This window comes from Mustela lutreola, chromosome 15 (genome assembly GCF_030435805.1).
Source record: "Mustela lutreola isolate mMusLut2 chromosome 15, mMusLut2.pri, whole genome shotgun sequence".
Taxonomy (NCBI): Eukaryota; Metazoa; Chordata; class Mammalia; order Carnivora; family Mustelidae; genus Mustela; species Mustela lutreola.
This window is the reverse complement of record NC_081304.1, coordinates 3,768,191-3,782,844: the sequence shown is the minus strand read 5'-3', so window position 1 is coordinate 3,782,844 and position 14,654 is coordinate 3,768,191. Positions and strand designations below refer to the sequence as shown.

At 45.2% G+C, this 14,654-nt stretch overlaps 1 protein-coding gene across 4 annotated transcripts in view; it reads left to right on the top strand.

Annotated features, from left to right (window-relative positions):
* Positions 1 to 14,654, top strand: part of TNRC6C (trinucleotide repeat containing adaptor 6C) — a 148,539-nt gene that overhangs the window by 37,282 nt on the left and 96,603 nt on the right. For 3 of the 4 annotated variants that reach the window (XM_059150447.1, XM_059150450.1, XM_059150449.1), the window contains exon 2: positions 14,531 to 14,630. In XM_059150447.1, the coding sequence (XP_059006430.1) occupies positions 14,568 to 14,630 (63 nt within the window). In that variant the 5' untranslated portion in view covers positions 14,531 to 14,567. Of the gene's footprint in view, positions 1 to 5,111; positions 5,247 to 14,530; positions 14,631 to 14,654 lie in introns of those variants that run through there. The other variant, XM_059150448.1, reaches the window with a different exon arrangement.

Genomic DNA, 14,654 nt, shown 5'->3' with positions numbered 1-14,654 from the left:
ATCCTTTTAATACCTGTGGGGTTTTTTGCACAAATATAATTGGTCAATCATTTTTTCTACCTTAACGTTTCATTATAGAAACTGTTGCGGCAGGCATTCGACTCCTTTATCAGCTTATGACTCCTGTGCAAAGCCCCGAAATCTTCCTTCCTACTGTCCTCACATACAAACCCTGAACTCCACAGACGTTCCCAGATCAGAGCTCTGGGTGGATGGTGGTATCATCTCTTTTTATATTTGACTTTCCCCTCATGCAGATTGTCATGAAGCTATTTCTGCTCAGGGCCTGCGCACTTGCCTGCTCTCCCGAATTAGAATCCAACTTTGAGCACAAGTTAGTTTAATGGCTCCCAAAACTGAATCTACAGTTAACAGTCTTTTTAGTTCACAGAATTGCAGAATTTCCTAATAGAAAGCTACCCTGGAGATCATGTGCAGCCCAGAGCTCTCATTGATACATGCCCCAGGCGCCGGCTTCCTTGCTTTAGTGGCTGCCCTGCGCTCCTGTGGCTGGGACTTTGTCCTTTCCTTTTCATAATCATGAAGGAGAGCCTTTTCTAAATTTGTCCAGATGTACCACAAGTTTTAGAGCGTAGAAGTATAATGGAGTTAAAAAAAAAAAATACTGGGCAAGTCGTATTAGCCAAATTCAGGCATATAGAACTGCCCCCCCCCCCCCTGCTATCAGGTTTCATATTTGAGGTCTGTGTGTTATTAATTAAGTTTAACTTACAGTTAGTTTTATGCTGCGATGTCATCTATTCGTCACTGAGATACATTTGAGAATTGTATTTACTTGTTGATGTGACAGTATTAAAGTCTCCAGTTTATTGACCAAATTGAAATAGGCTCTAATTTAAGGATTCTTTCATCAGTCTGGAGAGAGAAACCATACAGCAGTGTGAACAGGGACAGTAGTTTAATGTAAAGAATTGCTGGCTTAGTAGGGATTGAAGGAGAAGGGACTGGCAAGCAGAAGTAAAGAACACTTAAAGAATGTGGGACTAGGGGCGCCTGGGTGGCTCAGTGGGTTAAGCCTCTGTCTTCAGCTCCTGTCATGATCCCAGGGTCCTGGGTTCGAGCCCCGCATTGGGCTCTCTGCTCCGCAGGGAGCCTGCTTCCTCCTCTCTCTCTCTCTGCCTGCCTCTCTGCCTACTTGTGATCTTTGTCTGTCAAATAAATAAATAAACCATAAAAAAAAATGTGGGACTAACAGATACAAGGAGGAGCCACTGTCCCCGGGGCTGAGATGGAACACCCTGTGAAAACCTCCAGGCTGAGGCCCACACCTCATTGAAGAGGCACCCATGGCTTGTGGGATGGTGGAGAACTCAGCCGGGGAGGGGGGTGACGGTAGAAGCGACTGGAATGTTGCTGGGGGGCTGAGGGCATTGCAAGGAGCCTGCTGGGAGAAAATATTCTTCTGCCGTATCTCTCCAGCGCCCTCTACTGAACAAGCTTAGCATCGTGCCAGCTGACGGAGGAAAAATGTTCAAAGGTCCACATTGGTTTTCACAGTGGCCTAAAAGCTGAGTGTGGAGCTCCGAGGCAGTAAATCCGTAGCCAGCGTAGTTTGCCACCTTCAGATTCCTTAGTAGTTGCAAGTAGACACTTGGGGAAAGGATGCTTAGCACTGGTTATACAGTACATACTTTTAAATTTTTTAGCAGACAGTGAAATCCTGGTCATTATTAATAACCGCTCTGTGGCTTACACACCAGCACACGGCAGCAAGACTGCTGTGTCTGAGAGACTGGTTGGAGATTTGCTTCTATTATTTTAAGCATATTTAAAGTACACATGTTCAAGTGTCATTATATAAATTGACTGTGGAAGTGGAGCAACATTAAAAATTATTGTGTCATTTTCAGTTTGAGGCTGCTTTAAACTCAGAAATGAAATATAAATGAAATATAAAGGTTTTTACAAAATGACACTTACAACTCCTGTGTCTGTAATTGACAAGTTAATACAATAATACTAAAACAGTTTTTATAGTGGTTAAAATGTTTACTGAACCTGATTAGTTTTGAGACAAAGCATAATTAATTAAATAGTGCTGAATCCAGTCAGCACTTCCTCTTCCTGAATAAGTCTAAATTGAATAGATTATTGAGGAACCGTTTGTTAGTGTTCTTTGGTTACAAGCAACAAAAAGTGACTCTGTACAGTTGAAAGGGGGAGGAAAAGAGGGACTTCGGGGATGCTAGGAGGCAGCTGACGACCTTGAAGGAAACACTGAAAAGCTAGGCTCCGCAGTCTGCGGAATGTGGGTAGCCAGCACCAGCGGCCAGGCCTTGGAGGGAGCCGGCGGGGAGAGCCGTCTGCTCCAGCTGTCTCCTATGCGGGTCAGGGTTCGCATTCCGAGGAGTGTCTAGGAGGGCCGGGCAAGGACAAGGCGCTGAGGTGCCAGGCTGCAGAAACAGCGTGTTTCTGGGCTCAAGGGACATAGGTCCCTGTCCCGCAGACTCCGTTCTCACTCTCTTTCTTAGCTTCTCTTCCGTGGCGTTGGCTTCATTTTCAGGCCTTCCGCGGCTGCGGCGGCGGAGGTCCCTCCGGCAGCTTCCATTCCTCTGATGCAATTCGGTTCACCCCTGACCATTAGAGTCCTCTCTGAATCTAGTAGATGGCCCAGGAATGCAGCACCCTTTGATGGAGTCACTGCCCCAAAGTCCGTGGAGTTCAACTGAGGGAAATTGGGGTACAGTTACCAGTGGAGTGGAGGGAGCTGACAGGCAAAAACAGCAGATGGAGTAATCACCTTGATTGTTCGGAGCAAAGCCGGCTCCCAGGAGAACATCATTTGTTCGGTGATGAAAAGCCAATGGAAGAAGATACGGAGAAGCCGAGCAGGGAACCCAGTGCGGGACGCGATCCTGGGACCCTGGGGTCATAACCTGAGCTGAAGACAGCCTCTTAGCTGACTGAGCCCCACAGATGCCCAAAGAGATACTATTTCTTAAGGAGTCTGGTCAGTCAGGCTGCCGTCGCTGCTCCTGAGGCACAGCTGGGTTTTGTTTGGGTTTGATGGTGCAGACACCGCAGTGACTCTCTAGAGCTAAACCGTGGGGCTGAAGTCTGTATTCATTCTAAAATGAAAGTCATGTCGGGGTTCTTTAAAATACCTCTAGGCCAACTGATTTTTCCATGGTTCTCCTCTATCCTTCCAAAGTAAAGGTCCCTGTGGTCATCTGTTCCTAAGTTTCTTGGTTGTCTTCTCCGAATCTTCCTCAATGCCTTATGGTATACTGGTCCTGTGGGGAGTGAAGACCTTGATCTTTAGCCCTGTATGCCACCCCTCAAGTACCCCAACCCCATCCATTTAATCAGAGCAGGAATGGAGGGGGCGGGGACATGAGGGGGAGGATTCAGCTTTCTCCAGAGCCACCCCCCATGATCATTTATAAATCATGATTTTTTTTTTACTTTTGATTTTGTCCTTTTTATTCACATTTTGAAAGTTTGCATACAGTACCATTCACTCTGCCCTACAGCTGTGTGAGTGGCAGCGAATGCGTGCGGCGTGCTCGCCGTCTGCGTGCACGAGACCACCGTCGCGGCCGCGACTTCCGTCGCCCTCCAGGAACATTCCCTTGCTCTGCCCCTTCGTAGTCAGTATCTTACTCCAGGCCTGGCCCCAGGTGATCGCTGGGCTGTCTCCTACCCCTGTGATTTTTCTTCCTCCGGAGCGCCCTGGAACTGGAGCCGTATGGCACACACATCCTTTCGGAGCCGGCTGCTTGGACTTGGCGGGTGCCGTCTGTGTCCGAGTGTGCTTTCCCTTGAACTTATCCCAGTTAGCGTCCACAGAGCTTTTCCAGCCTGTGAATTTGTATGTATCGCCAGGTTGGGGGAGCTTTCCACCATCATTTCTCCACAATGTCTCTTTCTCTTCTGCTTCTGAAAGTCCTATAACATGGATGTTGGACCTTTCGATATTATCCTTAGGGTCCATGAGGCTTTTCATTATTTTTCTTTTCAATCTTTTTTCCTCTCTGTTCTTCAGATTGGACCATTTCGATCACACTATTAAGTTGACAGACTCTGCCTCTGTCACGTCCGTTCTTCCGTGGCCCATCCAATGAAGTGCTTCATTCAGGTTTTTATTTGTCAGCTCTAAAATTTCCAGGTGGTTCTCTTTTTATAGTTTCTATTTATCTGCTGTGAACTCCTAAATTGACATTTGTTTTAGGTGTATTTACCTTTATTGTCTCCTGGAGCAAAGCTGTAATAGCTGCTTTGAAGAGTCTTTGATAATTCCAGTACCTAGGTCATCTGAGAGGTAGCATCCTTATCTTTTGTGTTGGCAGCTGGTATGTTTTCCCGGTTCTTCGTATAAGGAGTAATTTTGGATTTTATTCTGGACAGTTGGAATGTGTTGTACAGATTCCGAGTCTGGTTAAACTCCTCTGGAGCCTGGTGATTTTTATTTCTCTTGTTTCTCAAAGCCTGTGCTCTGCTGTTCGGGGTCTGTCCCGGACGTGCCTGACTTGAATGAGGGTGAGCCCAGATAAGGGAACATTTATACATAGCATTCAGAGGTCTGGGATGCCCCCCACACTGTCTAGCTCACAAGAGCTTCTTTTCCAAATCCCATGTTCAGGAAGATGGGGCCCTCACAGTTCAGGCTGTCTGTGCCACCAGTGCTGCAGCACAGCTCGGTGACTACAAGAGAAGAGGGGAGGAGACGCTCGCCCCCATGCAGGTTCCCTCTCCAAGTTTTGAGTCTGCTCCCTACTCTCCCAGCTTTTGTTTGCTTTGCATTGTTGTAGTTTTGTATTACGCTGTACTTGATCTAGTTTTTTGTTGTCTTCAGCGGCTGACAGAGACTATCATGGTCTTCCTCTGTCTTCGTCAGCCCCAGAAGTCTTAAATTGCTACCTGCATTATTTTTGTACGCTGCATTACAGATTACCACAAGTTTAGTGGCTTAATGCAATATACATTCATTATTTCACAATTTCTGTAGGTCAGGAAGCTGGGCATGGCTTAGCTGGGCCTGCTGCAGGCTGCGGTCCAGGCCGGGGCTGGGTCTCCACGGGGGGGCTTGACCGGGGAAGGGCGGGCTTCCAAGCTCACTCAGGCTGTTGACAGAATTCATTTCCTTGCAGCGGTAGGATTCACGGCAGCTGTTTCTTCAAAGTCAGCACCCAAGAGGGAGACCAAAGTCAGTGTGCTGAGAAGATGGAGTCTCACGTAAGGTAGTCAGGGGAGCAGCGTTCCTTCACCTCCGCCATATTCTAATGGTGAGAAGCAAGTCGCAGGTCCGTCCCACACTCCCGGGAGGGCATTTTACAAAGCTGTGAACATCAGGAGACCTGCGAGTCTCTATCAACTATATTATCCTTTGATCCTCAAATAAAAACTCTTCCTGCTACCCTCTGTTCTTAGTCATCAGAGCCGTGGTTCTCTTTTCCACCCCCAGTCCCGGTGAAACACTGAATGACTTTGTGGTTCCTGTAGACAGTCCGTCCGGTACTCGGACCTATGGGTTCTTGACCTCCTTGTATGTTAGTGACCTTTACTTTAGAACTCTGTCCTGTGATTCTAAATCCCAAGCCTATGCTCTTCGCCATGCACCTCTGTTTATTTCCGGAATGTATCAAGTATTGAAGGTAACGCAAGTCTTACCTTCACTCTCCTATTAAGACTCTCTGTCCCTTGAGGTCCAAGACTCTTTTTATGTCTCTGCTCTCTTGTAATGCCCGCAGGGCCTCCTGAATACTTCCTGCACAGAGCAGGGATTTAAAGGCATGGTGAAGAATTAAGAAACTTAAGTTTTTCAGTGATAGCTGGACAGGGTACTACTTCCTTCTCCTTTTTAAATTTTGTCTGTTAACACTTTACCAGCCCTTCCTTAACATAAATACTGTCAGGAAATTCTAATCGAATTGGCCAGACTTTCTAAATCATGCACATAACACAGACACCGGTGGATTAGTGAGCATTTTATTTATTTATTTTTTTTAAAGATTTTATTTATTTATTTGACAGAGAGAGATCACAAGTAGGCAGAGAGGCAGGCAGAGTGGGAGGGGGAAGCAGGCTCCCTGCTGAGCAGAGAGCCCGATGCGGGACTCGATCCCAGGACCCTGAGATCATGACCTGAGCCGAAGGCAGCGGCTTAACCCACTGAGCCACCCAGGTGCCCATTAGTGAGCATTTTAATGACACGGTGTTGGAGTCTAACTGGGATACCTTCCGAATATAGACTGTGGTTTGTCCTATGGCTGAAAACTAGGTTAGGATGAATTACAGTTTCTGGTAACTAAACCTCCAGGGTAGAAACAGGCCCACCCTCTTTTAATGAATCCTGCTTTTTTGCAAAAAGGGAGTAATCAACAAACCAGACTGAAAATTTGGAAGATTTTCCACCCAGGATAGTTTTGTGTGGGGTAGCGGCATTCCCAGTCCACCTACACAGTTGTGTCTTCTGACTGACAGACAGTGTGTGGTTTCCCCAGGAATCCTCCAGTGATTGACATGCATCAAGACTTCAGGTATGGCGACTCCCCTACTTCCCAACTCGTCCCTCTTCTGGCTGCTTCTTCCTCCACCTAGAATCTCCTAAGCCAGTGATGCCAAACTATTTGAGAACAAAAATTAAATTATTAAAACCCAGATTATTAAAAATATTTTCTTTCTGATAAAACTCAGTATAATGAGAACCCATTATAATGTAGGGGATTTATGTCCAGTCTAGCCCTTGTCCAGTGTGGGGCCTGGAAGTTGAGCCCCATATCAGATTTTCTCCTTCCCTGGTTTTCACGACTACCGAAACAGAAGCTACAACACCAGTCAAAGCGGTGTTCTTATCTTTAGCGGAAGCTCGACAGGAAAGCTTGAGTTATTTGTAGTGGTAATAAACTGGAGAGGAGGTGCGTGTGTGCGACGGAGGAGTGATGAATGGGGGAGGGTAACAGCCACACCGCGGTATCTTCCGTAGCCGGGAGAAAGAAGAGTTGGGAGCCATCAGATGGGGGTGGGCAGAGGAGAGAGTCACACACATGTATTGAAGGAGAAAAGCAAGATGGAAAAAATTGGTTTAACACGATCCCACTTTTACAAAACAGACCAAGTAAAATGCTTTGTAAAAATGTATAGGTCTGTATGTTTCCATACAGACCTGAGCACAAAGAAAGACCTGGAAAGGTGTGAACGGGGTGGTTAACCTGGGTTATCTGGAAGGGCCGGGTGGTGAGGGAGCAGGGACTTTGCTGTAGGTATGGAGAGAGGAAGAACCTGTGAGGGGACTCCAAGGAAATGTGAAACAAAAATGCAGAGTATACTGGAAAAAAAAATAGAGGGTTATCTTTACACATGTATATGCAATCGTGTATTTAAATGTAGTTTCGGGATGCCTGGGTGGCTCAGTTGGTTGGACGACTGCTTTCGGCTCAGGTCATGATCCAGGAGTCCCGGGATCGAGTCCCGCATCGGGCTCCCAGCTCCATGGGGAGTCTGCTTCTCTCTCTGACCTTCTCCTCGCTCATGTGCTCTCTCTCACTGCCTCTCTCTCAAATAAATAAATAAAATCTTAAAAAAAAAAAAGTAGTTTCAAGGGGGTGCCTGGGTGGCTCGGTGGGTTAAGACTCTGCCTTCGGCTCAGGTCATGATCTCAGGGTCCTGGGATTGAGCCTGGCATCAGGCTCTCTGCTCAGTAGGGAGCCTGCTTCCTCCTCTCTCTGCCTGCCTCTCTGCCTGCTTGTGATCTCTGTCTGTCAAATAAATAAATCTAAAAAAGAGAGAGAGAGAGAGAAGGGTTTCTTTGTTGTTGTATTAGCTCTTTAAGTAATTGAGATCTTTCTGTAAGTGAATAAATAAAATCTTTTAAAAAATGTAGTTTTAAAAAGAAAATGTTTAAAAATAAAATTCGCCCAACCTGGCCCTCCCTTTTCTTTATTCTCTTTATTTTCTTTATTCTTCTTTATTTTCTTTATTCTCTTTATTCACTGTCAAGTGAATAAATAAAATCTTTTTTAAAAATGTAGTTTTAAAAAGAAAATGCTTAAAAATAAAATTCCCCCAACCTGGCCTTCCCTTTTCTTTATACTCCTTGTGAGTCTGCTTCATAGAGACTCCACAGAAAAAAAGTACTGACCAACCCCTCTACAGTTGGCCCTTGAACAACAGGCGTCTCAACTTTAGGGCCCCACTTACACATGGGCTCTTGTCCATAAACACAAGACAGTGCCATAAATAGATCTTTGTCTTCCTTATGATTTTCTTAACATTTTGTTTTCTCTAGCTTTCTTTACTATGGTAATACAGTATGTAATATATATAACATACAAACGTGTTGTCTCTTGATGTGATCCCTAAAGCAGACTGTTAATAGTCAGTTTGGGGGGCGCCTGGGTTAGGGCCTCTGCTTTCGGCTCAGGTCATGATCCTAGGGTCCTAGGATCGAGCCCCACATCGGGCTCATGCGGGGCTCGATCCCAGGCCCCTGAGATCATTACCTGAGCCAAAGGCAGTGGCTTAACCCACTGAGCCACCCAGGCGCTCAATAAATAAAATCTGAAAAAAAAATAGTTTGGGGAGAGTTAAAAGTTGTACGTAGATTTCTGACTGCTTGGGGAGTCAGTATCCCTAACCTCCAGCATGCATGTTCAAGTGTCAGCTGTTGGGTTGATACATATTAGTTTTTTTTCTCCTCCAATGGGTCAAGAAGCTTCCCAAATCTAAGTGGTGTGTGTGTGTGTGTAATCTCCATTTCCAGTGTGGGGCTCAAAGCCACCGCCCCAAGATCAAGAGTTGCATGCTCTTCCAGCTGAGGCAGCCAGGTGTCCCTCCATATCTGTTTCTAATCTTCTCACTGGCCCTGCAAGATAGAATCTTATTAAGTATTACTAGATCATTTCAGGGAATAAGGTGTCCCTTAGAAAGAAAGGATACTTTCTTTTTAAAGTAAAAATGCAATTCGTTGTGAATTTTTAAGAAATTATTAGTGAGACAGCATGGTACTGGCACAAAAACAGACACATAGATCAATGGAACAGAATAGAGAGCCCAGAAATAGACCCTCAAATCTATGGTCAACTAATCTTCGACAAAGCAGGAAAGAATGTCCAATGGAAAAAAGACAGCCTTTTCAATAAATGGTGCTGGGAAAATTGGACAGCCACATGCAGAAAAATGAAATTGGACCATTTCCTTACACCACACACAAAAATAGACTCAAAATGGATGAAGGACCTCAATGTACGAAAGGAATCCATCAAAATCCTTGAGGAGAACACGGGCAGCAACCTCTTCGACCTCTGCCGCAGCAACATCTTCCTAGGAACAACGCAAAAGGCAAGGGAAGCAAGGGAAAAAATGAACTATTGGGATTTCATCAAGATCAAAAGCTTTTGCACAGCAAAGGAAACAGTTAACAAAATCAAAAGAAAACTGACAGAATGGGAGAAGATATTTGCAAACGACATATCAGATAAAGGACTAGTGTCCAGAATCTATAAAGAACTTAGCAAACTCAACACCCAAAGAACAAATAATCCAATCAAGAAATGGGCAGAGGACATGAACAGACATTTCTGCAAAGAAGACATCCAGATGGCGAACAGACACATGAAAAAGTGCTCCATATCACTCGGCATCAGGGAAATACAAATCAAAACCACAATGAGATATCACCTCACACCAGTCAGAATGGCTAAAATCAACAAGTCAGGAAATGACAGATGCTGGCGAGGATGCGGAGAAAGGGGAACCCTCCTACACTGTTGGTGGGAATGCAAGCTGGTGCAGCCACTCTGGAAAACAGCATGGAGGTTCCTCAAAATGTTGAAAATAGAACTGCCCTATGACCCAGCAATTGCACTATTGGGTATTTACCCTAAAGATACAAATGTAGTGATCCAAAGGGGCACATGCACCCGAATGTTTATAGCAGCAATGTCCACAATAGCCAAACTATGGAAAGAACCTAGATGCCCATCAACAGATGAATGGATCAAGAAGATGTGGTATATATACACAATGGAATACTATGCAGCCATCAAAAGAAATGAAATCTTGCCATTTGCAACAACATGGATGGAACTAGAGCGTATCATGCTTAGCGAAATAAGTCAAGCAGAGAAAGACAACTATCATATGATCTCCCTGATATGAGGAAGTGGTGATGCAACATGGAGGCTTAAGTGGGTAGAAGAAGAATAAATGAAACAAGATGGGATTGGGAGGGAGAGAAACCATAAGTGACTCTTAATCTCACAAAACAAACTGAGGGTTGCCGAGGGGAGGGGGTTTGGGAGAAGGGGTTGGGATTATGGACATTGGGGAGGGCATGTGATTTGGTGAGTGCTGTGAAGTGTGTAAACCTGGTGATTCACAGACCTGTACCCCTGGGGATAAAAATATATGTTTATAAAAAAAAAAAAAATTATTAAAAAAAAAAAAAAAAAAAAAGAAATTATTAGTGAGAAATGGCAGAAACTGTACTGGAGGTAGAAGGAGTTATGTCAGTTGGGGGAAAGTAGATAAAATTGTATTAAAGAGTATACATCAGAATTGTGCTTTGTCCTGTAAACATGAGCTCAGGCAGGCAAGGCTTAAGAGAGCTAAGGGCCATATAGTCTCTTTATTTATGGCATTTTATTTTACTGTATAGTAAACTCTTGACTGTACTGCTGGAGGAGTAGCAGCTCTAATTGTCAGAGCAATAGAATTAAGTAGTCAGTTTTATTTCATCTTCAGTTGAATACCTTTTATTTATTTATTTGGGGGGGGCTAATTTTTTTTTCATTTTTAAAAAAATTTACATTCAATTAGCCAACGCATAGTACATCCTTCATTAGCTTTTGCAGTTAGTTTTTTTTTTTTTTTTAAAGATTTTTTTTCTTTATTTGTCAGAGAGAGAGGGAGAGAGAGCGAACACAGGCAGAGAATGGCAGACAGAGGCAGAGGGAGAAGCAGACTCCCTGCCAAGCAAGGAGCCCGATGTGGGACTCGATCCCAGGACGCTGGGATCATGACCTGAGCCGAAGGCAGCTGCTTAACCCACTGAGCCACCCAGGCGTCCCACTGCAGTTCGTTTTTGCAGCTTTTAAAGATGCACCTGTCCTTTTCTATTTTGTTAAGTTTACTCTCTGAGGATAATTTAAGGCTTTCATTGTACCGTAGATTAAGAAAGTGTAACATAGAGGAGGGCAGTCACTGCTTGGTTTTTATTTATGTGCTTCCTCCCAAGATGTGTGGCGGCAGCACGTTGGTTTTAGCCCCGCATCATGGACACGGCCCGGCACCCACAGGCTCGCCTGTGCCTTCAGACCCTGTTTAAATGCAGATTTCCTGGTGTCCCTGCACTGTTGAACATGAGACTATTCCTGGAAAGTGTCATCTGAAATAACAAATGATCACCATTTTCCAAACTTGATAAATGTACTGAATGAACTTCTTTAAAAGCAGTGTTCTCAGCCTTGGCAAAACATCAGAGCCATCTAGAAGCTTTAAAAACTGCTGGCCTCTGCATTCCACTCCCAGAGATTGCACAGAATGGAGTGGCAGCCCTAGCTTCGGAAGGTTTTAAAACTTCGTGGGTATTTCTGATGAACAGCCAAGACTGAAAACCACTGTTTTAAAGGAATAATATTCTCTAAGTAGCCCCCTCCCCCACACCATGTTGCTTTAAATTATGTTTATAATGGTAGTGTTTAAATATGTACAAACTGACAGCAGGTTGGAATTCCTTATATATGTAGTTGTTTGGTGTGTTTTTTTGAAGATTTTATTTATTTATTTGACAGAGTTCACAAGCAGGCAGACAGAGAGGGGGACTCAGGCTCCCTGCCGAGCAGAGAGCCAACTCTGGAGCTTCATCCCAGGACCCTGAGATCATGACCTGAGCCGAAGGCAGAGGCTTTAACCCACTGAGCCACCCAGGCGCCCCCTTATGTATATAGTTACATATAAAACCCATCAATGAATGAAAAAACCTCAAAATCAGTAAATTCAAAACAACATTCATGTATATATGGATGCAATTTTCCTGAGGCTTTTGTGAATGCTTTTCTTTCTGTCTAGTCTGGTAAATTCTCTTTGCCACCTGGACCAGTCTGCCCAAGCAGGAGATAAAAGCACAAAGTAATGTAAATAGGGAAAGTTTCTTACAAAGAAGAGTTAAGCTGTGATAATAAAGTCACTGCAGAAACCGTATGGGACCTAGAGCTGAGGGAGAGTCCTCAAGGAAGCTGGGGTTCAGACTCCTTGAAGAAGGGGAAGTTGCAGCCCACCAAGTGGCAGAGCAGCTCCGTGATTTGCCCAAGTTGGCGAGTCTGCAGTTGCTGGGCAGCGACAGAACTGGCTCCGGAAAGCCACAGCCATTAGCGGGACACAGGGCCAGCCGCACAGGCAGCGGGGGTTTGGGGGGCAGCCTTCCTGGGGGCAAACTGCAGCTGCTGGCCACCCATGTGCTGAGCAGGTCGGAGTGTCATCAGCGCAGCAGGATACATGGAGCCCACCGGGTCCCAGATGGGAGGGCCCTGTCCTCAGCAGGACCACAGGAGATGAGTGTAGGGGCGGGGCCAGCAGCTGGAGGCCTGGGGCACACAGTGTCTGTTGAAAGGGTCGCGGGCAGATGGTTCTAGGCCGGGAGCCGCAAGGTTGCTGAGGGACCACCCTTTCTGGCCCGTGGCTGGGGTCATCACTGGTGTCCTCATAGCTACATGCTTAGTCGTGCTCCCTGCAAAGGAAGAACTAACTACTTAAAGGAACTGCCCGTTTACTGCAGAGTGCATGTTGAAGGTGGGATTTGGAGTTGCCCAACAGTAAATTGGTATCTGACCCGCCACCCCGTGGCAGCCAAATGCTTTTGCAGTGTTTAAGGCCCTGCTTACAGGCTGCCTGACCCTTCCAAGTGGTGTTACCCTGTGCTGTGCTCCCATGTACCCTTCTAGTAGCTCACCATGCTGTGTAGGAATCTTTGTTAAAAAACTAATTGCTCCTGGGGTGCCTGAATGGGTCAGTTGGTTAAGCATCATACTCTTGATTTCAGCCCACGTCATGATCTCAGGGTCATGAGATCTAGCCCCACATTAGGCTACACCCAGAGTGTGAATTCTGCTTAAGATTCTCTCTTTCCCTCTCCCCCACCCCAGAGCTTGCTCTTTCTCTAAAAAAAAAAAAAAAAAAAAAAAAAAAACCAAAAACAAATAAAATTAATTGCTCTTTGGGACACCTGGGTGGCTCAGTCCTTTAAGTGTCTCACTCTTGATCTCAGCTTAGTTCTTGATCTCAGGCATGAGTTCAAGCCCTATGTTGGACTCCACACTGGCCATGAAGCCTACTTGAAGAAAAACTGCTCTTTCAAAAAATGCCATGTAGGAATCTTATTTAAAAAATAATTGCTTTCTCTTGGCAAGGATGCCCATTCCCACTGTTGGTGGGAATGCAAACTGGTGCATCCACTCTGGAAGACAGTGTGGGGGGTTCCCCTAAAAGGAACTGCCGTCCAGCAATTGCACTACTAGGTAATGACTCAAATACCACTTTGCAGGGTTACATGAACCCTGGTGTTCACAGCAGCATTATTAGCAGTAGCTGAACTATGGGAAGAGCCCAGATGCCCATCAGTTGATGAGTGAATAAAGAAGTTGTGTTGTTCACGTACACACACACATACACACACACACACACGAAACACACAATGGAATATTACCAATCAAAAAAGGATGAAATCTTGGCATTTGCAAGAACGTGGATGGAGCTAGAGAGTATTATGCTGAGCGAAATAAGTCAGAGAAAGAAAAATCCCTTATGATTTCATTCATGTGGAATTTAAGAAACAGATGAACATGGGTGGGGAGGAAGAGAGACAAACCAAGAAACAGACTCTAGACTATAGAGAACAAACTGAGGGTTGCTGGAGGGGAGGTGGGCAGGGGTGGGTTAAATGTGTGTTGGGGATCAAAAGAGGGCACTGGCGATGATGAGCACCAGGTTTTGTGTGTAAGTGCTGAACTGCTAAATCCTACACCTAAAATTAATATTATACTGTCTGATAACTAACTGGAATTTAGATTAAAACTTGGGGGAAAATCTAAAAAAAAATTTTTTTTTTTTTCAAGCAAATGTATAATTACAGAATGCTTGAGAATCACTTCCAAGGACTCTGATTTGGTTGGGCTAGGGTGGAACCCAGTAATCTGCATTTTTGATAGGTAGTCTGGAGGATGCTGAGGATGTGGCTTCTGAGACAGCAGTGAGAGATTGGGTCTGGGGCTGGACTGTAGGAACAGTGTCTTCCTCCATTTTGTACCTTTATTGCCTGACCCGCTCCCGGCTAGAAGCATGGTGTTTGGCACCGGGGCGGAATGAACGACTCTGGAAGCACTAACGCGCTCGGGGGCCCCTGAGACGTGGGTGGCCCAGAGAGGAGCCTCATGTTTCCCACGCCTTCTCGGAGTGCCTTTCCACCTTCTGTCTACGAAGCTCAGCCTGACCTAAAACTCCCTGCAGCTAATGTTTTGTCGTCGTTTGATCTAAAATGGACATTATACCAATGCCACCTTTCTTTTTTTCATAGGGAGAAAGAACAAGAAACACAAAAAGAGGAACGTTTGATGGAAGAAAAGAAAAAGAAAAAGCAGGAAGAAAAGAAAAAGAAGGAAGGTGCTCAGAAAAAGGTTTGGCTGGCATTCCTCCGTCAC